At 41.7% G+C, this 21,797-nt stretch overlaps 3 protein-coding genes across 8 annotated transcripts; 2 read left to right on the top strand and 1 right to left on the bottom strand.

The window, feature by feature from the left end:
- The first annotated feature begins 307 nt into the window (after positions 1-307).
- On the top strand, positions 308-9,305 carry LOC307024139 (AP-4 complex accessory subunit RUSC2). 2 transcript variants are annotated; one of them, XM_079657992.1, is made up of 11 exons: positions 308-669; positions 2,615-2,807; positions 3,413-4,796; positions 4,914-5,199; positions 5,314-6,285; positions 7,464-7,540; positions 7,682-7,856; positions 7,975-8,080; positions 8,170-8,216; positions 8,417-9,086; positions 9,168-9,305. In XM_079657992.1, the coding sequence occupies exons 3-11, from the start codon at positions 3,468-3,470 to the stop codon at positions 9,268-9,270; spliced, it is 3,765 nt and encodes a 1,254-aa protein (XP_079514118.1). In that variant the 5' UTR covers positions 308-669; positions 2,615-2,807; positions 3,413-3,467; the 3' UTR covers positions 9,271-9,305. The 2 variants fall into 2 exon arrangements, with proteins under 2 accessions (XP_079514118.1, XP_079514117.1); XM_079657991.1 differs by lacking the exon at positions 2,615-2,807.
- On the bottom strand, positions 9,210-16,292 carry cimip2b (ciliary microtubule inner protein 2B). Of its 4 annotated transcripts, none has more exons than XM_079657996.1 (7): positions 14,884-14,907; positions 13,233-13,330; positions 12,468-12,661; positions 11,639-11,793; positions 11,089-11,215; positions 10,664-10,867; positions 9,210-10,545 (listed from the first exon to the last, which is right to left on the bottom strand). In XM_079657996.1, the coding sequence occupies exons 2-7, from the start codon at positions 13,277-13,279 to the stop codon at positions 10,412-10,414; spliced, it is 861 nt and encodes a 286-aa protein (XP_079514122.1). In that variant the 5' UTR covers positions 13,280-13,330; positions 14,884-14,907; the 3' UTR covers positions 9,210-10,411. The 4 variants fall into 4 exon arrangements, 3 of the variants coding, with proteins under 3 accessions (XP_079514122.1, XP_079514123.1, XP_079514124.1); XM_079657997.1 differs by having other exon boundaries at positions 11,645-11,793; positions 14,884-14,902; XR_013803850.1 differs by having other exon boundaries at positions 10,340-10,545; positions 10,664-10,808; positions 14,884-16,292.
- Positions 13,869-21,708, top strand: LOC307024141 (uncharacterized protein). 2 transcript variants are annotated; one of them, XM_079657995.1, is made up of 7 exons: positions 13,869-13,961; positions 17,741-18,634; positions 20,014-20,175; positions 20,356-20,539; positions 20,655-20,737; positions 20,900-20,994; positions 21,293-21,708. In XM_079657995.1, exons 2-7 carry the CDS (start codon positions 17,852-17,854, stop codon positions 21,381-21,383), a joined length of 1,398 nt encoding a protein of 465 aa, XP_079514121.1. In that variant the 5' UTR covers positions 13,869-13,961; positions 17,741-17,851; the 3' UTR covers positions 21,384-21,708. The 2 variants fall into 2 exon arrangements, with proteins under 2 accessions (XP_079514121.1, XP_079514120.1); XM_079657994.1 differs by lacking the exon at positions 13,869-13,961 and having other exon boundaries at positions 16,431-18,634.
- The last annotated feature ends 89 nt before the right edge of the window (positions 21,709-21,797 follow it).

Here is a 21,797-nt window from a genome sequence, read left to right as displayed (position 1 = left end):
AAATTATTATTGCAACCCTAATCTTATTCTTATCTTGTGATATATATATTGGTGTTGGTGACCACTTATGCTCTTAAGATAATAAAAGGATGAACAGTTGGGAATGAGGTCTTTTATAATTGATAACATGGACATCATATTATTTTTGGTGTAATGAATTATGTGTGTTACTGTTCTCAATCATCCCTAATGAATCATTAGGGAAATGTGCAATTTGAAAGTCATAATGATGTCTCTATTTGTATTATTATTTAACTGAACTCTGCCTGCCAAATGTTTTGATACCTTGATTGGCAGGCACTTCTCCCTCCTCATTGGTTGAAGCCTGCGTGACGTAATACCCCCGGTATGCTGAGCTGTGTCTGGAGCAGCGCATGGGGTCCGCTCTATCTGTACGGATCCCGGTGTCGAACCGGGTTTAAATTACTCTATGATACACTTATTTATTCTCTGTAAACAACCTAAAGATTGAAATGGCGGTTGTCAATTAATATCGATGAGAGTATGAGCTTTCCAATGCATCTTTGATGGGAGAACTGCGTCGAGTAGGCTACTAGCGTGTTTTTTATTTAAAGACTTGTTTGGTTGCATGTTTTTGCATCAAACCCTGTATTTATTTCACCTGGAAGGAGATGGAGGACATCGCCTTTGACTGACGACTGTTATCAAGTAGGTGATCATATTCAAGCATTTCAGGATACAAGTTGGAAATGGCCCAAATGCACAAGTGCTAGTGTTTTTTTTTAGCTTTATTTACTTTTCCTTGATGTCAATTATCCAACTGATTCTGCAATATTGTTTTACTTAATTTTTGGTAAAGTCTGTATATTTGATAGTGTTTGTGGAAGACATAAATAGATTCTACTTCTGTTATGGGTGGTTATTTTATTATGTGTGCATCTCTTCTTGTGTCTGACATGTTGTCCTACTTCAGCCACTTTGAATATTTCATTTTAACCACACACACACACACACACACACACACACACACACACACACACACACACACACACACACACACACACACACACACACACACACACATACACATACACATACACATACACACACACACATATAGTCCATCTGTGACCTTCCTCTTCTGTCTGCGTGTCATTACTCTAGATGCAGGTTTAAACATCAAATATGATCATGTTATGTTGAGTTCTTACTGAGCTTTTCCTATCATGAATACTACTTGATACTACACGAATAAATGTAATTAGGTCTTATTATAAGAGAGCAGCATCTAAATCTTATTATTTCTTCAAGCACAGAAACAACCACAGTGGACCTGAGACTCTTTGCTTCAGCAGAACCACACAGTCCCATCTTTCATGTGAGCGGGCTGACATGACCTGACAGACGTTTCCCATGATTCAGCTCAGTTAATCACAACCATCTCAGCTTGCGCCAGTGCCCAGGGGGAAGAGCTGCAAGCGGGGGGACCTCCAGCCGTGATAATAATAGGCAAGAGTCACATCCGCTTTGCAGTGATAATGTTAGTCCTCTGCTGACAACTAGGCGGTCACACTGGCCTACTTTCATGAGGTATCGCGCTACTGGACAGTTGAAAAGCAGCAAGGACAGGAACAATACAGATTCAATGCAAAAAGTCCTTTAAAAACAATATATTCCCACATATTCCATCAGCGGAGACACTAATCTTATTTCTGAGATAGCATTAAGGATTTAAAAATGATTATATCAAAAAGAGAGCAGCAGGACTTGCTCCACAGAAATGTGTGTACAGTATATTGTATTTCTGGATTAGTTAATAAAATAAGACAGTTTTGTCAACAACTAGATACTGAGAGTATTTGGGGATTTAGTGTCTTGCTTAAGGCTCCTACCTGCACTTCCTCCTGAGCTTTGCGAAGTTACACAACCAAAGGCAAACATTAGTCTGCTGTTGTTATTTAATAGCTTTCTAGACACATTTACATTTAAATTAATATTATTTCATTTGATTTCTTTTACATATCTTTTATGTATTTGTGTTGTTTATATTAGGGCTTTATAGAAAGGTTCACCAAGTCCATAAGCAACTCTTTATATTGTTAATGTTGAGATTGTTATTTTGCCTCTGAGCAGATTTCAATGTGATTTTTTTTCTGTTGCCATGGTAAGGCTGTTGTTTATTGTTGTCATGTGATGTTAAAGAGGATTACCTCTTCATGGTCATCTGTAACAGATGTTGTTTGTTTACCCACGTTGTGCCCCCCCTGTAGCACAACAACGTGACGTCTATGAACCGATGCCTTGTGATGTGGGACATGAAGCCCAAAACAATGTCTGAAGACAGACGATCTGATGTCTAAAATAATGAATTTCTTAACACAAGTCTTGTTAAAATCTTCAACATATAACATTACAGAGGGCAAAAACACAGTAAATGGTGTATCCTAGCAACATTCATTATCACTTTTTTGACAATCCCCAGTGTTTAAATATTTGATGTGCTTTTACATTATTATTTTTAGCGGTCCTCATAGATGTTTAATGAAGGGATGGTAATCATTCTTTTTCTGCCTGTGTTTTGAGGTCAGCACAAATGTGTATAAAACATGTTAAATTAACTACACTGATGTAAAATTGTATTTACTGTTAGCAGGGCCAGCGGAGCATCACTGCAGTGCAGATGCCCTAGTTACAGAGCAGCTGAGTAACTGAGAGGGACTGTGGTTGGCCCAGGCAGCGAGAGGAGGGGTCTGTTAATGGTTGACTGAATTATGGAGGGGAGGCTGTGCTGAGGGCCAGAAGCAGACAATACAGTAGGACTCTGGCTGCAGGACCAGTGATGTGAAGTGAGGGAGCAGACTCAGACACCAGCAGCCTGCACTTGTGCTTTATGGTTTCATCTTTTTTCTACTCTGTTGGGATGTTTTACCGTAAATTTAAAGATGCACTTAACTTGTGTCCCCGAAGCTTTAAGCCCGACAAAGCATTACAGCTAGGAGGGTCATTGAGTTCAAACACCAAGAAGCAGATCCAGAGGGAGATCAACATAAACAATTGATATGCATATACCAACAACAAACTAGACTAAATGTATCCTGATTATAGTTACATGCAAAATTCAACATGTAGCAATGTTCCAACTGTGTAAAAAACAAACATTTTCTTTGAAATATAAATGCTTTATAAAGGTACCTCTGACCTTGGATCTTGGACAGAGTTTTGGTCTAAACTTGAGTCTAACTGCTAAGAATTTTGTCTGCATTATCACTTAAAGAGCCCAATTATTACGCAGTAGCAGTGATAGTAATTATCTATATGTATTTTGTATATCCACATAGTCTTTTACCATATGCATCTCCCTCCAAAGCTGAAAATATGCTGTTAATTTTTGATAAAACATTTAAATCAGTATTGTATTAATAACTGATTTTATTCTATTTTTTTCTTTAAGGATTACAATTTTGGAAGATGGAGACCGTTTCCATGATCCAGCCTGATCCAGCAATATGATTGGAGCATCCAGTCACTCAGGTGACACCCTGATCGCGTGCCACTTCCCTGTGGTCCAGCTCCCCACCTGGCAGCTTCCTGTCCAGGCCCTGTGCAGCTCGGCCAAGAGGCCCGGCCGGCTGTGCCCAGTGGGTCTGACCCGAGCAGTGTCCCTCCCAGAGCGAGACTCTCTGAACCGAGAACATGCGTTCACCGGGGGCCGAAGACCTTTCTCCAGCAGCCATGGCAGTTTCATCGAGGACCGAGCGGAGGAGGAGGGGGTCAGCGACAGCAGCGGGAGGGACGACTCCAACTCGTCACCGGAGGAGGCCAGTTCCCACCTGAAGAAGGAAAACTCTGGAGCTAGAGACACTCTACGCTCACACAATTCATTCCTCCCAAACAGAACGCTGGATGAGGATGAGGAAGAGGAAGATAGTGAAGGTGATAATCTACACAGATATCACGAGGACTCGTCTTTCGTATTGCATGGGAATTCCAACTGGCCTCTAAGTAATGGTGCTATATCTCACGGGGACATGGACGGTGCATGGGGCAATGAAGGAACCATGTTGGGGGCTGAGAGGGACCATGATTGGATCTCTAACCAGCTCCACCAGCAGGACTCACTGCAGACCCAATGCCAGTGCTTCCATGTGAGCAGATCTGGCGTCAGGGCTCATAAAGAGAAGGATTCAGACAGACGGAAGGATAACATGTCCTGCTGCATCCACCGCCAACACAAATGTTCTCCAGAGCTTTTCTCCAACACTCACACAGAGAATGTCAGTGACTCTTCCTGTAACAGTTCTGATGGCGTCCTGGTTAATTTCTGCACTATCTATAACAGGAGCAACAACCCTGCCACACCGCATGACCTCAGCAGTCCTGCAGCTCACCCCTATCAGTCCTCTGAGGGGTCTGTGTTCCTCAACCTCCAACCTGTTCCTGAGACTCCAGCAGAGGGTCTCCAACATGATAACATGGCAGATAACTCTCCCCCTAAAGAGGAAGCTGACACAATGCCCTCTGCTTCCTGCTGGTCTCCTCAAGGTCTCGACTCAAACTGCAATCTCTACTCCCTGGAGCCGCCCCCCCCGGGTCTCTCCTCGCTCGAGGTATCAGACCTGGCTGCCTGCCTGCAAAGCCAAGCCACATTGGCCATGGAGACCAACCAGAAGTACTACAAGCTTGTGTCATGTGACCTCTCCTCCCAGTCTCCCAGTCCTGCCTGGTCCAGTCTCACCAGCTGTCCCGAGGGTCAGAGCAGAAGTAGCCCCTTCCCTCCCACTGACCACTTTTCTGTTGACCATAAGAAAGAAGCACAACACAAAGAAGTCATGAAGGTAATGTTGTAATAAAACAGCTCTTCTCCTAGATATTTTCTATAAACATCTTCTGTGAAACTACATTATGATTTGTTTGTGTAAACCTAAGCAGTTCTTTGTACTTGTCATCATCAGGAAGAAGAGGATCACCAAAAGGATAAGAGGTTCTCCTCCGCACATGCTGACTGCTCTGAGTTTCAGACCCACGATGACCAAGTTGCCACGACCTCTTCTGAGAGATCCCTCTACAGAAAAAAGCAATCATACAGCTTCCAAAACCCTCTCTACCAATCAGCCTATTCACTGTGCCCCATCCAGTGTAGCCCACATAGCAGTCAATGCCAAGGCACAAGCACCGCGTCCACGCAGCCATCTGTGATTCTGCACCAGGAGCACTGTGAAACTGATGCTACTGAGAAGGGTAAGGCGATAAGAGTGTTTTTATGTCTTTATTGCTTAAATTGTATTTCTTTCAGTATTAAGGGAATCTAACATCTGTTCCAAATATTTGTCTTATCCTCTATCTCCATCCAAGGGGCATGTTCATTGGAAAATGCAGTGGTGCGCTACAGTAAGGCCCAGAGACCGACCTCACTGCCTATCCAGCCCTTTGTTCTGGTCCCCGCAGGCAAACCCCAGACGCAGCACTTGAGCTGTCTTCTGGAGCAGTACATAAACCAGAAGAGCAGCAAGAGCTCTCAACCAGGCCTCAAGTTCAAGGGCAAAAGCAGCCAAGGTTGCTCTAATCTGCAGGCATCACCAATGGGCAACCACTGCCCCATCTTCCTGGAGGCTCCCTCGAGCTCCGACACCTGCTCCACCTGCACGCCGAGCCCAGAGTGCTTCAGTCAAGCATGGAGCAAGTCCCGCAGAAGCCAAGGATGCCCAAGTCCATTTACATTAAGAAGCAGCCAGGATCCAACCTACAGCCCACCGTCGAGACTGGTTCTAGATAACACAAGCCCACCTCAGACTACCACTTCTTCAAATTTGATTGCAGCCCCACTTAAGTCCCACCTTGTTAAAAGTCCCGCCTACCAGGACCTTATTAACCTCACCCCTGAGCAGGGCCAGATCAAGATAGAGCCCAGGAGTCCCTATGAGACCCAGACCCCCTCAACATTTCCTCATACACCACCCACTTTACTCCTGACCACTGACACCCATCACCCACACCTGCAGGCCTCCCGGTCTCCTCCCACAGTCGTACAACCTGAACAGGAGCTCCCTCAGTGCCGCCGCGCTGCACCTGCAGCTGACTTTGGCTTTTTTGATAATAGTTTTACAGCTGCCTTCTCCTCTGTAGCTCCTCTTTCCTATTTGAGTTCTCTGTTTTCCATGGCTGCTTCTGGGCTGCAAATCCAGCACTCTGCTGGGCTCAGTGGGAAGCAGAGTCAGAATCAGAACAGTGAGACTCTGATCCTGAGTGACAGGCCGCCCACAGAGTTCTGCCTCTCACCCGATACATCTTATGAGTCCATGTCTATCAGCCATCTTCAGAGGAGAGGTGAGGACACTGAATGAATGATATATTATTTGGTGTAAAACATGTTAATTACATGGAAAAACATTGAAATCATAATGGAGTAAAAACAAAGTCACCCAGTAACGGCAATGACTGGATTCCTTCTTGATTGGATTGTCTAGCCAGTGATGAGCTGTTGAGAACAGTAAAAAAAACAAGTCACTGTGCTGCAGCAGTGCCTTCAATACCCTGAAGGGGCTTCCTCTCAAACATGACCTATTTTTAACTCTCCCTGCACGGGATTGGCTAAGCCTGCTGCTCTGTAGCCTATGTGTGTGTGACTGCACGCTTCAAGAGAAGACAAGAAGAGAGAATGATGCAGTAGAAACAGTGCTAATTATTTATAGACACACATATTCATTTAGTGTTTCCATATGGCCCACACGAGCACATTTGATTCTATAAATGTGAGCCTTCTGTGATGGATAACCAAGGATGGAGACGCTGTGGTGAACCATCAGTGTGGTGCAGCACTGCAGGCAGCCTCAACATGCATAAAGAATCTACCATGACATTTGCAGAGGCTAGCCAGTATGAGATGAGGAAAGCCAGGCAAGGGAAAGCAAGTCAATGAGGAACGCTGCTAAAATGGACTCTTTTATCTTTGGCTCATTTTCACATTTGCATTCCCGCAATATGATAATGAACCCTGAAAGAAATCTCTCATGTTTCTATGCAGTGACCCAGTTAGGGAGGTGGAAATCTTATGGAGCGTGTTCATGATTGAGTCTTATTTTCTTTAAACGAGTACAACATATGACATAATTTCAACCGGTTTCCAATACAAATCACCATGCTTAAACACATTTCTAAAAGTGACCAGACAATCTAAATTACAGCTATAGAATCACAAATAAAGAAACCAATTGATTTGTATTGTTAACAGGTTGGTTGAAATGTTTATATTTATATATTTATTTAAACAAGGACCATGCATACAAATAAATTAATCTCAGAAAAGATCCCAGATTTTAGCTAATCGTTCATTTCCATCCAGTCCTTAAGCAGGTACATAACAATTAACAAACACTACACCACACTGGACGTTTTCACATACAAGTGATACACTGAAATTACATAATATAGCATTTACAATGTAACACAAATTGTATATTGTAATACATCAATCTCCAATGTCTCTCCTTCTCCAATGTCCCCAGGTTTGCTGAGGTCTGTGAGCAGGGCCGTGGATTTAATCATGGCACATTTTGGCAGCAGCAGAGACCCTGAAGAAAAGGTCTGAATTTGGCAGAGCTAAGCAACTATGTTTCACAATGGAAAAGCGCCAAACTGATATTACTTACACTGCAGGACAGGAGTCAAATAACTTGTGTCAGCAGGAAATATATTGTATTATATTTCTTTCCTTCTGCTGCAGATGCGACTGGGTAACAGCTCATGCAGTCCCACAATCGGCAGCCTGGTCCTGGAACATTTGTGTCCGGCGATCCAGAATATTTTAGAGGACGGGCTTAGGGATCACAAGCTGGATGTCATCGTTGGGCAGCGTCGCAATCACTCCTGGGGTGTTGTGGAGGTCTCTACTAGGATAGGTAAATGCATAAGAGTGAAGATGATTCAAAGGAAGTGCCATGAATATAGTGGCATACCGATGGAGCAGCTTGTTTGTAGTAAACTGTTTGTTGATGAAGTATTTTTGGTCTGAAACAGGTCCATCCACCAAGGTCCTTCACAGCCTGGTCTCCAAAATCAGACAATTTCCCCAACTCTTCAGCCAATGCATGAGACTGAGAGCCTTCATCATGGGCCTGCTTAAGTAAGACAATCTTTTATCACACTTTCAAAGGTATAATGAATGTATACATAAGCTATAATCCTGGCTGTGTTGTTTTCTTTCTCTTTCAGCTTGAGAGCTTTAGAATTCTGGCTCAGTCACCTTCAGAGTCAAACAGGTGAGTGCCAATACACATCCTGGCAAATGGTCCACCCTCAGACCTCTCAACAACTATTGAAAGGACTGTCATGAAATAGGATTCAAGTTCCCCGCTGAATTTATTGACCATGTTGGCATGCTATCAATAGCATTTAGCCCCGTTTTAGATCACTAATGCATTTGTTTCTATCTTTGTTTACACCTGTTACTTCTCCACAGATTTAGTGACGACATACTACCATTCATGGGGTTTCCTTTCCATGTCCTTGGGTCAGTGTCAGCCCTTGTTTCAGGAGCTGCTGCTTCTGCTGCAGCCGCTCACTGTGATGCCCTTTGACCTCAACTTGCTCCTGGAGCCTCGAATGTTACGTAACAGACAGTTGTGTTCGGAGGAGCATGGTGTTTCTCCTCCTCAGCCATGCTCAGCCCTCCTAGTGACCAGCTGGCCACTACTGCAAGCCGACAAAAAGGCCTACAGCAGCCACAGTCAGCAAAACAACATTTCACAGCAGACAGGCCTTCATTGCCACGACTCTCCTAGGTCTCAGAATTGCATCAAGCAGGACTGTGAAGGGAATTGGGCCAACAGGAGTCCATTAGCTCCTATTCAAGAGTGGTGGTCGAATAAGCCTGACCTTGTGGATGGTGTGGTTGAAGGGGAGGACTGTAGACAGAATTGTGCCGAAAATTGGTCTCAAATTAGTATGGACAGCAGGCATGAAGACAGGATGGGAGAGAAGGAAAATGAGACCCCAATTGCAACCACATTTGTCCAGGCTGAGAGTCCATATCAGGGTGGGCTGCGCTGGGCCAAACTGTTTGGAGCCGCTGATACTTCCACCAGGACAGAGACAGTTTCCCAGAGTCACAGTGGAGCACAAACCAGAAGGTAAGAACCAGCCGTGATAACTGGTGAAGATGTTGTTGTGTGATTTTCTTACTACTTTAATATATATCATTGCTTTCACAGGTCCAGGCGACCATCGCACTGGCTGCATTTTGACAGATCCCATCTTGGACTGTTGGCTCAATCCATCAGGTCAATGACGCTGGGAGGAGCAAGCTCAGACTAACTGAAAACTAAATCCTCTGTGGATGAAGGACAGAGTTGGGCTTATTTACGGTAATAGCCTGCATGATAATAGTTTGCTCAACTGAACCGAAAGCACATAAATTAAATGAATCACAGCTTTAGCAATGGCCCTTATTCATCAGGCTGAGCATTGCAGCATAAGTCAGGTTGCAACATTGAACCCTAAACTATCCAGTTAAAAGTCATTCATTTTAAGCTGGTGTAGCACCACTAACTGTAGCATCATTTCCACAGAAGATCCAGAGATCTTTACCGGGAAGTAGCTTGATGATTAAGGGTCATTCCTCCATTTGCAATTTCAACCTCAAAAACTGATCCTTTATATTCCCTAGAGTCAATTATAAATCATGAAATGTGCATTTTGACCTGTTGGACATTGTTGTGGTGCAAAATTATCTGTTTAGAAGAAGAAGAAGATGAACGTTTATTAATCCCCCTAGGGGGAAATTCAGTGTTTACATATCTGTCATTCTCTACATAGCTGTACATTTTATCTTTAGGTGGGAAAAAAGCCAGAAAATACACTCGTAACTGTGCCAAATATGCTACACACCAGCCTCTTGGATAGTCAGTGGTGTTTGGTTTCCTGTAGCCTGTTTGAGCAAATCCCCAGCATGGATTTTCTGCATGAGTTAAAAAAAGAAACGGTACAATAGGTGCTTCAGTACTTCCTATATCTCTTCCTATAACTCCCGCTTAATGTTTTTATTGGTGAAGAGCTAGGTTTTGTACATTTTCTGGCACTGAAAGTGTGGAAATAGTTTGCAGTAGGATGTCTTCCAGTGAATTTTGTTAAGTTGGACAATATAAGCCATCTGGTGGCTGTTTCAGGTACTTTAATGTGTGTCAGCTACATTTTGACAGACTAGTGGTTAGTTAATAAGGAGGAAAGAACAGAACATGTGTTTTATATACAGAACATTTATGTATTTATGTGCAATCTGTGAAATAATTTGACCCAGCATCATTGTCTCAACCTCTGAATGTTTCCTCTAATGCCAGTGACAATCAAAGTCTGTCAATAAAGACTTCTTTGTATGCCAACAGTAAACATTACAAATGCTTATTCATGCGTTTCCTGTCATGAGGATTTCCTAAATAGTTCTCAAACTTGACTCATGTCACAACTTCATCTTGCCAGTAATTTGGACAGTTTTATGATTTTGCCTGACATGACGGATCCTCTTGATGCTGCTCTTTTCCAGTGCATTCTGGGAAAGTTGGCCAAAGGTTTGTCCATACGTGAACTGGTACCCTGTGGGATGGCACAGAGGGAGAAATGCTTAAACTTGATGCTAAAAGGTTCAATCTCTTCAATACTATTTATAAAATAGCTGATAAAAGGCAAATGTGTTTCTAGCACTGACACTGACCTGGGATGTGTCCTGTGAAGGACGGCACCACACCCCTGTCGGATGAATAGATGGTAGCAATAGGAGTTATTGTACTTTCCCTCCTTCCCGGGATGCTTAGGGACGTGGGATCAGTCTGCTGCTGTTTCCCAAACTGGATCAGTGCCTGTTTGGGGAAGCCTTTGCCAATTAGGAAGCGAGATGTTCGCACATGGCCTGTAAAACCTGTTTAAAAGACATCACAGTGAGCTTCTAGAGTACTTTAGGAAAATATAAACAGCCTAATTTTCCCTGTAAGTGGAGACCAAAATAAAAATAATAATTTGATCCTTTTACGTATCTGATGGATGTGTAAATTGGCAATTGTTCTCTATAACAACTTTTTCATATCAACTAGTGGCCTAATGCATTTAGAAGGAAACAACTGGTTAAGTTCTCTGATGTACCTGTTTTAAAGTACTTTTGTGGGTTATCATCATCCATGAAGTGTGGTTTTCCTGTGGGGGTGAAGGACTTTAAGGGCCTGTAGGGGATTTCTTTGTTGGAGATTTCTCTGAAGTGGGGTCTTGGTTTCTGAGCCAAATGATAACAGAGAACAGTTAAAAACACAAATGACTCAGAAATCAAACCAGCTAAAATGCTATATTCAAGTAAATGTAATACCAATGAACAAAAGTTTAATGTAAACCTATTGAAAAATAAATGAAGACAGTAACTTTGTGCTAGTTAACATAAAACATTAATAAGACAGTGGATTACAGTGTACTGCTGTGTTCTGTTTATTTATGTGAATCTCAGATGAATTGTTGAATCTGTGTCAGGCCCTTCTGGAGAGCTGGCCAGTTCTGCTTCGGTCTGTTTCAGGGTGGATTACATTACAGTGATCTGACACTAGAGTTCCACTATGGATAATTAAACAAGAGTGAACCTATTCAGAGGTGCAATGTCAACATGTATGTGTGCATGGGGGTGGGTTTAAAAGAGAGAGAGAGTTACTTCAACCTGTGTGTGGGTGTAGTTGACAACAGCTGGCAGCTCTGTCGATTCTCGTTGGATCTTGGCACAACCATCCTGGTGAAACTCTGACAGCGCCTTACGGCATGTTTCTGAGTAGGTGCAGGCAAAGTAGTTCTGGCTTTTTGGAATGAAGCCTAAAACAGCAACAAAGGAGATACAGTATCAGTTTCACCTGAAGTTCTGACAAGCAATAAAAATAGTTTTGGATTTCATTCAATGTGTTTTTTCTTTGTCTGCCTTCACTACAATACCACAGCAGTGAATATATGTAAGTATAACATTTAAAAAAAAGTTAACACCAACCTTTTTCTGGAAAAAGTGTCCCTGGAACTGCTTAAAGAGCTTTAAAGGAAAGTATTACATTGGTACTACTCATATCAAATAAAATAGTGCTGTGGATAATGCAAATCGACTGCACCATTGTTTTTAGAAAGATACGAAGGAATTTGGTTGAACTGATCCTGTAAAATGCATTGCAAAAATGCATGTGTACATAATAAAATAAAAGGACTTTAACTTTCATTTCTGCTATGGCTGTTTGGTGAATGTTATCTCGTGTTTTAAACCTGGTCCGCTTAACTGCTCTACTTGATAATTTAGAAGTTCAACACACATTATTCTCATGTTCTAGTAGTCTCAGCTTGTTATGCTGTAAATAACAACAATTGTACAGCCTATTGCCAGAATTATATGTATTTAACATTATAAATATGTCCTTAACATCTTGTCAAATGTTACTAAGTTCCTAATATGACATCATTCTCCATGAGGTGTACAGTTACACTGTTGACCCCAGTGTGATACCTGCCTGTGTATCCTGGTATCATCCTCTTCAAGTTACTGTCAGAGGTGCTTCTCAGTGTGCCTGTGGAGGGGACATGACCCCTGCCCAGGACCAGCTGATTAGAGTGTTTCCCCTGGGGACTGGTCAGCAGCTCAGCTGTGAGCTGGCCATAGGATCTCCCCACTCTGTACTTGAGCTGTGGGCAATACCCTGTGTACCTGAACACAACAGGGCGGCAGGGGTAAACACACACTGCAGCATCTGAGGGCCTCCGAAGCAGGTTTTCAGTAAAAAAAAAAGAAGAAGATAGAATTTCATGTATCACACATTCTGTGACAATGACTAGAAAGAGAAATTCCGTTTTTGAGGGGAAGAATTTACAGAAACATCTTTCTTAATAATTCCGTAAATTACAATAACAACTTAAAAAAAGCTGGGAAAAAATGTACAACTCCTTTTTAAATCAATAAATAAAAAAATGGTTACAATTTTACATGACATTACATGTTACTTGTTAGACGCTTTCATCCAAAGTGACTTACATACTCAATACTGTGGGCAATCCCCACATGAGCAATTTGGGGTGAAGTGTCTTGCCCAGGGACACAACGACATGCTGACTGCAGTGGGGTTTGAACCTGTGCTCCCCTGATCCGAACACCAACGCACTGCGCCACAATGACTCCTTATTAGCCTTAATACAGATGCTGAACAGCCATGCTTCTTAGATAACCTTATCTTTATTAAGTAGTTTTTTTTTTTAAACCAATCTCGTGGCAGGAGACTTACCCTGGGATATAATGTGGATCAGGTGTCAGCAGGACGTTTTTCTCCATGTTGATCAGGCTGAAGCAGCTCGCCCTCCTGCACGCGGCGTTTGCTGGTTGCTACAGTCACACACACACACACACACACACACACACACACACACACACACACACACACACACACACACACACACACACACACACACACACACACACACACACACACACACACACACACACACGCGCGCGCTGATGGAGCTTACTGTCCCTCTTTTATAACTTTCTTTGGATCTAATTTCTGTCAAATATTGCAATAATATAACTCTGGTTTAGAGTTTGTGTTACCTACTGCATCGTACAACATAATCTTTATGAAAAGTTACCAAAGCAGATGCTCTGTTCTCGATTAAGTCCTCCATTTTGAGTGACTGACAAACACTAAATAACATCACCAATGCGTCATTGCAGTGATGTGATTATATTGTTAAAAGGGAGTGTGGTTTGGTTTGACTTTCTAATAGATATACTGTATGTAGACACTACAATTTATTATTGAGACATGCTCAACGACGCCCTCTAGTGACGCCGTGTGGTAGTACGGGGAGAAGGAAGGTTTACTGTACCAATCATAGACTGGTAGGCCTACACATGCAGCCCATGGGTTTAAAGCAGGGGCGGACTGGGACTACAAATCAGCCCGGGACTCTCGACTGGCCTAGTTCGGTACCGCCGGCCCACCGCGGTACCGCAAGTAAATACCGCTAGTACATTGTCGACGGGGGGGGGGGTCACTTAACGCAGAGGTAGACATTAAGGGTAAAATGCCACTGGCCCTCTGGAACAACACATTTGTTGCAATAGTAATTTATGCACTAACTACATTACTACTTGAATCATCAGTTCTCCCTCATTTTCCTCAATTGTTCATATTTGGTTTATTAAAATAATGATATTGTGGTCATTGTTAAAAAATGTCTGCTATTATTATGAGTATTATTATTTGTATAAAGCGCTTTCTGCCTTCCTGTCATTAGGAGTTAGAAATGTAATGGCTATGTAATAGATTAGATTAGAACCTTCATTATCCTAAACTACTGGGACATTTCCCTAAAGCCAATACCTTTATATTGTCTACTCTTCACTTAACTGTCTTAAATGTTTCAAATGGGGGGTGCTGTGGGGATCACATCCTCTAGGGGGGTCAGGGGGGAAGATTTTTTTTCAACATTATAAAGTAAAATGCTTCAATCTGGTGCACTTTGAGCTGAATTGCCAGAGACTAGATCTAAGGGGTACAACTCTAAACACCCATATCGAAAAGATCGGTTTACATTTTAATAATCAAATAAGTATGTGGACATAAACAATAACCTAACATAGCCAATAACAAGTAAATGTAACTTATTTTATTTTTGTTGTTCATTTATTTCTTATTTTACCAGTTAACATTTATTTATTTATGCATATTCTTTAATCTCTCAAGATTTAAACAATATTTCTGGTTTACTGTCCTATAGTATGCACTGGAATGATTTCAAACCTGTTTTTATTTATCCCAATAATTATAAAGGTTGCCTTGGAAATATTTGTTTACATAAATTGTTAACAAACCGTTTGAGACCCTCTGAGATAACTTAGACTAAAGTGAACTATCTAAACACTCCGTCCTTTACCTCACTGAGCCTCTCAGTCTGTCTGGCTATCAGTCCTGTCCAGACAGCTGATATCTGTCCTGTGTGTGAGCTGCGGGCGCTTGATAAGCCAACATCCCCCACTTTCATCGTACAGGGCAAATGGAACAGTAACCGGGGTGAAAAGGGTGTTATCTTTACTTAATTATGAATGTTGTTACATCAGGGCTGAAAATTCGTTTTTTTGTATTATATTTCCATTTAATCTTGTGGACGTGCAGATTCCCTGTCCTCCATCTGGGGGTGCGTCAGCACCCTCAGCACCCCTACTTCCCACGGCCCTGATTGTCAGCATAGGTCGGCATTGATGTACAGAGCCGACAGAAGATCTTGTTTATATTGGCATCATATTGAGAGGTGCAGTGACGCGTCCTAAAACCAGGAAGTAAGCTGTTGGTTCCCTCGACAAAAAGCAATGGGATTTCTCCACAGGGTTTTGGAAAATAGCTGGAAATAAGGTCTGTGGAAAACAAACCTGTTTGATAAATGCACGTTTTGTTCAGCCGGATAATCTCCACATGTCTACCCTACTTTTATAATTTTCGAATCATAAATCTAATCGATAGATTATTAAAGGGTTTTAGGACGCGTCACTGCACCATTAGAAGCCAACTCCATCGATCAAGCTGGCCGAAACTTTCTCTCGCTCTTCTTCTCATGCTCCCTGTCACTCTCCTTTAACTCCTCCGGTTACTTTCTTTTATTTGATGATTGTTTTTTGCCCGGCACTTGGCCGGTTAACGCTGGTATTAAAAACATTTTTGGCGAATTGTTAGGTGGCGCAATAGTCTGTAGTGAAGGATCGCGCTCAGGGGAGCCTGCTCGCGCTCAGCGCCATATAACTCGCGCTGCGCTCCGCAGCAAACAGCTGTTTGCTTTTCACCCAACAACGACAACCGACTCACACAACGCTATGTTTTAGCGTTGATAAACGAAACAATTTAACTAAATTGCTAGTCAAAATACCAATACCACAGGACAATTTTTTTAAAGCAATATTTTTAGTGGCCCGAGCGGGCAAAGTACGTTATGCTGGCCCGGGGTGTCTAAATAGTGCTTCCGGGCCAGCGGGCCATTTAATGTTGAACCCTTCCGGTTACCGGCCGGCCCACATCGTCCGACCGGCCCACTTCGGTACCGGCCCATCGGGATTCGTCCTGAACGTCCCGATGGCCAGTCCGCCCCTGGTTTAAAGCAAGCATTTTAGATATTATTTAACCCTCCTGTTATCCTCAGATTTACTTTACACCCTTTATCCTCGGGGGTCAATTTGACCCCAGTAGTTTAAGACTCAAGAAAATTAAAATATTCCCAATGTTAACCAAAATGTATTTTTCTGGTGCTTTAGGTTTCTTTGTTGACTACTTAAATAAACATTTAAATACAACATTACCCTGACATACCCCCCCACAGACCCCTTCATACATCCAGAATTCCTATTATGAGACTATCGAAAAATGTATAAATAACCATAAATCTCACTTATTTAAATAAAATGTGAAAGTAAGATATTTTTGCTGTTGTTAAAGGACCAATATTATTTCCAAATACAATTTTGACATTTAAAAAAAGTATTGATATTATCAAGGACAGTTATATGTATTGTGTTTGGGGTCAACAAGCGAAATATTCCCCTTCCAGTGTCAGATACCAAAGGCTTTCTGTTGCTTCTCCTTTTGCACACTCCTTCGATAGATGAGCAACCCAATGTAGGCTTGCAAGTGGGTCCCATCCGACTCCTTGTAACTGTCCCCTTACACTACATACGTTTTTTAATTAAAAGTTAACTTTCAATTTTTTTGTTCAATTCCGTTTAGAGAATTATACAGTGGAACACACTGAAAAGTTTCAACGCCATTTCTTACAAGTCGAGAGCATTAACATCTAATGTGTTATTTATTTTAACAAAAAAAAAGAGATGACAACCTCAGTATTCTTAATTGTAGTATTGATATGATATGTGTAACGTTTAAAACACATTTTAAAATATATATATAAACCCATACTATCTATGTTTATCCAACATAGAGGACAATTTTAAAGCTGTTCAAGTAAGATAAGTTATAGTGTATACTTTGTTGTAAACATGGATGCATTGGGGTCAACATCACAGGAAGATAGGGCTAATTGTACTCACATAGGAATGTATCACAGATGTTGTTGCTGTATGTACAGTAAGATAATGGATGTATACTGTAAGTCTGCTTAGGAAAAAATGCTGAAAGAATTCGAACACCTGTTTGAAAAAAACAATTGTTACCTTTCATCAGGACAACAGTATGACTGTGGGCACAGACTCAAAATAGCTCTTTTGTTTTTTCAGGAATGTGAATGATCCTGCGTGTTTGATAAGATGCTGCTCAGCCGGGGAATGTAGATCATATCTGCAGACAGGAGTGTCCACTCCACACATTCCTGCATTCACAGATAAATCTTTTTTTTTTTAAATGACGAAAAAGAGTTTGCTGTTTCCGCGTCACACACATACGATAATGCTGTATATCCACTGAGGAATTTCAACATATTGTGTTTCCCTTCTCATATTCTGACACTCATGAATGAATAGGTTAGGTATGTTGATTCATGTAGGTCATAGGAGTGATTTTGTTACCATATCAAATTGTGGGAAACATTCTCATGGCAGTTCTGAGACTTGTTGTGAGTTTACATATACCATTGTTTACACTTTGAAACACCTCGTTCTCAAAAAAGCTCTATACAATGTAAATGTTTTGTATTATTTCAATCTGAATGTCACCAGTGAATGCAGCATATGTAAATATATACACATAAATATATGTGTCCATGTTAAGGCTTGTTCTTGTTATGTTTCTTACAGGTGTAAATCAAACATTTCCAATAAAGGTGCCGATGAGTCAGTATTCCCAGGATTAAGTGACAGCAGAGAGCGAGTACGGACATGTAGCTCTGCGCTGTGACAGGACAGTTGATGGGGAGAGGCGTGGTGAAGCAACAGAGGCGGATCAGACGGGATGTTTTGAATTCTACCTCACCTGAGCTAAGACTGCGTAGGCCGTCTTGTTCATTCTCCCGCTGCTGTTCAGTAGCACAGAGGCACAGAGGGAAGATGAATCTCTACAGGAGCTTTGGAAACCTCATGGAGGCATGGGTAACCGAAGGAGCGCAGGTTTCGGACTCAGGATGGCTTGGAAATAATTATGAAGACCCTTCTATGCGTTCATCTGACGTGGGAACGAACATACGCACAGAATCTGTGGACTCTGGAGTGGAGACAGCCAGCTCTGTCACATCCTTACCTCCTACCCCTTCCTCTGTCTCAGCAGATCATACAGAAATAGACTCTTTTACACCTGAAAGAGAAAGGGACTCAACAACACAGTCTCCTATCCTCTCTTTTCCTGTGCCTCCCTCTTCTTCCTCTTCCTCCCCGCACCTCCGACCCAGCAGAGCCCAGGAGAGCTCCACAGCCTTGCAATTAAAAGTGGAGCAAGCAATAAAGAAGACTGACTCTAAATGTCTGCAGAACAACCCTAAAGACCTCCTCAAAGCGGATGTGGTGCTCAGGCGGCGACCTGGAGCATCTTTTGTATCCAAACGGCCTACATCGGAGTTATTAAGAGGTCAAAGGTCGGAGAGTTTTAGGCACTTGAGGACAGCGAACTCAGCAGTGCCCATAAGGCAGTTTTCAGAATCATATAGACGGCCAAGGTCTGCGAGTTGTATAAAGCCGCCAGTTCAGACCAGAACAGAGGTAAGATTCTGTTTATGGCACAAACTAAACTGTTTTAAAATGTCCAAGAATTATGTATTTAATTTGCGAAGGGGGGAGCCACATTTCAATTTCTGTTTCATGATTCTTCCTTGGGACTAGTTTCGGGGCAACATTAGTTTCACAGTAACATGTATGGTCTTGCAAAACACAGGCTTGTGAATGTTGAAGCAAAGTTCAAAAGAAAGTCCCAGAAGTGCTACAAGGCGTCTACTTTTACAGTAGTTAAAGGGTGCAAACAAATCTGGTTGCTCTCAAATTTAAAAGTAGGATAGGCATGTCATTACTCACACACAGGATCTCTTTCATGCTCGCAACCTGTCACGAGCTCGTCAGCGGTGCGAGGGATCATAAACCAGTCTGCCCAGGTGACTTAAGCCCCACAGGCACGAGAGGAATGGATGTGGTGCGGGGGGAGCTGGGCACTCTGGGGGGGTTTCCTGCATTATGTGACAGACATGTTGTCAACCAGATGAATGGACTTTTTAATTTTATTCTGACCAACAAAGTAAAAATACATTGAATCCACTCCTCTTCACAGTGCCATATTTTGAAAACGTGATTAATTGTTTGGTTTTTATCTTATTAGGTTGCTAATGTTTTCCATTGCCTTGTATGAGGTATACCGTATAACCCTAACCCTAACCCTAAGGACTAGCCAATTATATAATTGTCTGTAATTAAATGCAATTATACTTCTAATATTCTCTTCAAAAGTTAATGTGACGTCAGGGAACACGCATAATAGATCATGAGAAACATTATCAGTTCTAGATTTTCTGTGACACGCGCCGAGGATCGCATTGTTCATCTCAAAGTTGGTCATTAGGTTCATGGGAAGGTCAAAGTAAATGGCATTGCTCAAATTTCTATTCTGATATTATAAAGTTGAAACTGTTATACAATATCTATCGTCAGTACCATTTTTTTGGGTTAATTATCTCTAATTATGTTGTGTTGTGTTTTTTTCTAAACTAGGGAGTGATGAATAAAGTTATTACAATATATTATATTTGAATATATTTAAGGCTTGGACTGTTTGTCAGATAGAACATTCAACTTAGATTGTGATTGATATTTTTCATTCTGCAGATAATATTTGTGTTTTGGCACAATGGTGCTTTGAGCTCAATGCTAACTTAGGCATGCTAAAAATGTTCACAACAACGATACCTTGTGGATGACAAAGCAATCGTTATAATGTTGAACCTCACCGTGCTAACAATTTCTATTGAGTACTTAGCCCACATTATTGCAATTTATCCTGGAGTGTTTGAAGAGCAACATTGAATAATAACTTGTGTACATTGCGTTGTCATTGCATTTAACGTAAAGCTTTTCCTGCTTGATGATGTGTACAGGACCTTGGTGCAGAGGAAAGGAACGAGCTGAGTCCTGGGCTCCTGTACTTGGAGGGGGTGTGCCAAATGTTAGAAGAGATTGCCAAACAGCAGATGCACAGCCGAGCGTTACAGATGGAGACGGATGCTCTGCGGGAGCATCAAGACCTGGAGGAGAGCCAGGTGAATACCTTAATGTATCACATCTTAGCAAGGCAATTAAAAAGTTGTTACAGTTTGCATGGGTTATTAACATGTTATTGGCTTGTCAAGCTAGTGATAACATTATGTCTTCCTGCTGCCTGAGGGCTCACATGAATCAAAACCTGATACAAAAATACCAATGCCTTGACTTTCTTTCAGGCTCTCGACGCTTGTCAGAGTGACTCTAAACCTTCCGAGGAGGATATGATTTCCTGTGAAACGCTTGAAATTCAAGAAAGTTCAGAGCAAATCTCCAGTGAACCTCAGCAGCGTAGAGACCATCCTTACAGACTTTTTCGGCAGAGATCGGCTTCAGAGACAAATATTTCATCAGTGCATTTAAGTGAGTCAGAGTGCACCATATCATCTACATTCACCTTTTCTTGTTTTGTTTCTTTCATGGATATATTCTTCCAGTCTTAAAAATATATTCGTTATTGTGTGTGTGATTGGTGCAGGAACACAGAATGCAGACTGCAGAGGGCAGCATCGGAGTAAAGATGACCTGCTGGAAAAGGAAGAGGATGACCAGATAATTCAGGTAGAAGACACTCGAATAAACACATAAATCCATCATTTGTACTTAAATACAGCTAAAGCAATAACATTATTCCATTTGCATTGTTATTGTGAGTTATATACAGTCTTTCTTCCTCATTATACTTTTACTTTTGTCAATGCATATTTTATTGTGTCTTTTCAGGAGTCTGAAAAACAAGAGACGCCTAAAACCAACAAGAACTGGAAGATGAAATTTGGCTCTTTCACAAGAGAGTCTTCCCTGAGAGATTTAAAGGGGTGAGACAGTGTATTTGTAGCTGTGACCTCAAGGGGGGTAGTGTTATTAATCTCATATGATTTCTGAGGAAATGTGTGTACTGTTCCAACATGGCAGCCTGCCACCCTGACGCAGTGGTCCGGAGCTAATGCACAGTAGATGCAGAGGGCTTTTTTGGGGGGAGTTCATTTTCAGCCTGTGCTTCTGTTCCTCCTGAACATTTGTGTCCCTCGCTCATGAAACCTAGTTTACATACTGCTTCCAGCTTTCTACAGTGGCCTGCTTTAGCTCTGTTGAATTCATTTTTTATCTGTGCAGCCAACAGATGCAGTCATCTGAGAGAAACTCCGCCCGACGACGGCTGAGCCAGCTGTTCAGGAGGAAGACTACGAAGGCTGTGACCGTGTAAACGGACCTGTGTGGATATTTGGGTTTCAATTCTGAAGAGGAAGCTGTTACTTCAGAGGTCTGAGAAGTGACACTGCTTTCGAACTGACTTCATATTCAGCTATTTGGATCAAGAAATTGCCATATTTTATTTATTGACGACTGTGTTATATTTTTTATACTGATCAATAATGTTTCTTCTACTGTTGTTTCTCCGTTATTTGATAGCACTGCAACATTTGACGTCCAAACATCAAACTTATTTCTGTAATAAGCTAAAAGATTGGTTAACAACCAGTACTAATGCACTGTATAGTAATACACTTGAAAATAACTTTGAAATTCTCCTTCATTTTGACTTTGTGTTTTTCTGCAAATATCTAATGACATCTTATTAAATATGAAATCCCTGAAATGTCAGAAAAGGCCTTTTAGA

The sequence above is a fragment of the Notothenia rossii genome, assembly GCF_949606895.1.
Source record: "Notothenia rossii genome assembly, chromosome: 11".
Classification (NCBI taxonomy): Eukaryota; Metazoa; Chordata; class Actinopteri; order Perciformes; family Nototheniidae; genus Notothenia; species Notothenia rossii.
Note: the sequence above shows the minus strand (reverse complement) of the source record. Positions and strands in the feature narration are given on the sequence as shown.

Coding starts and splice junctions, on each gene's coding strand:
- LOC307024139 (XM_079657991.1), top strand. CDS start 3,468: ATGATTGGAGCATCCAGTCACTCAGGTGACACCCTGATCGCGTGCCAC. Junction 4,797..4,913: donor AACACAAAGAAGTCATGAAG/GTAATGTTGTAA, acceptor TGTCATCATCAG/GAAGAAGAGGATCACCAAAA. Junction 7,541..7,681: donor GCAGAGACCCTGAAGAAAAG/GTCTGAATTTGG, acceptor CTTCTGCTGCAG/ATGCGACTGGGTAACAGCTC.
- cimip2b (XM_079657996.1), bottom strand. CDS start 13,279: ATGGAGAAAAACGTCCTGCTGACACCTGATCCACATTATATCCCAGG. Junction 12,662..13,232: donor GATCCACATTATATCCCAGG/GTAAGTCTCCTG, acceptor TGTTGTGTTCAG/GTACACAGGGTATTGCCCAC. Junction 10,546..10,663: donor CTTCACAGGACACATCCCAG/GTCAGTGTCAGT, acceptor GCCATCCCACAG/GGTACCAGTTCACGTATGGA.
- LOC307024141 (XM_079657995.1), top strand. CDS start 17,852: ATGGGGAGAGGCGTGGTGAAGCAACAGAGGCGGATCAGACGGGATGTT. Junction 20,176..20,355: donor AAGACCTGGAGGAGAGCCAG/GTGAATACCTTA, acceptor ACTTTCTTTCAG/GCTCTCGACGCTTGTCAGAG. Junction 20,738..20,899: donor AGGATGACCAGATAATTCAG/GTAGAAGACACT, acceptor GTGTCTTTTCAG/GAGTCTGAAAAACAAGAGAC.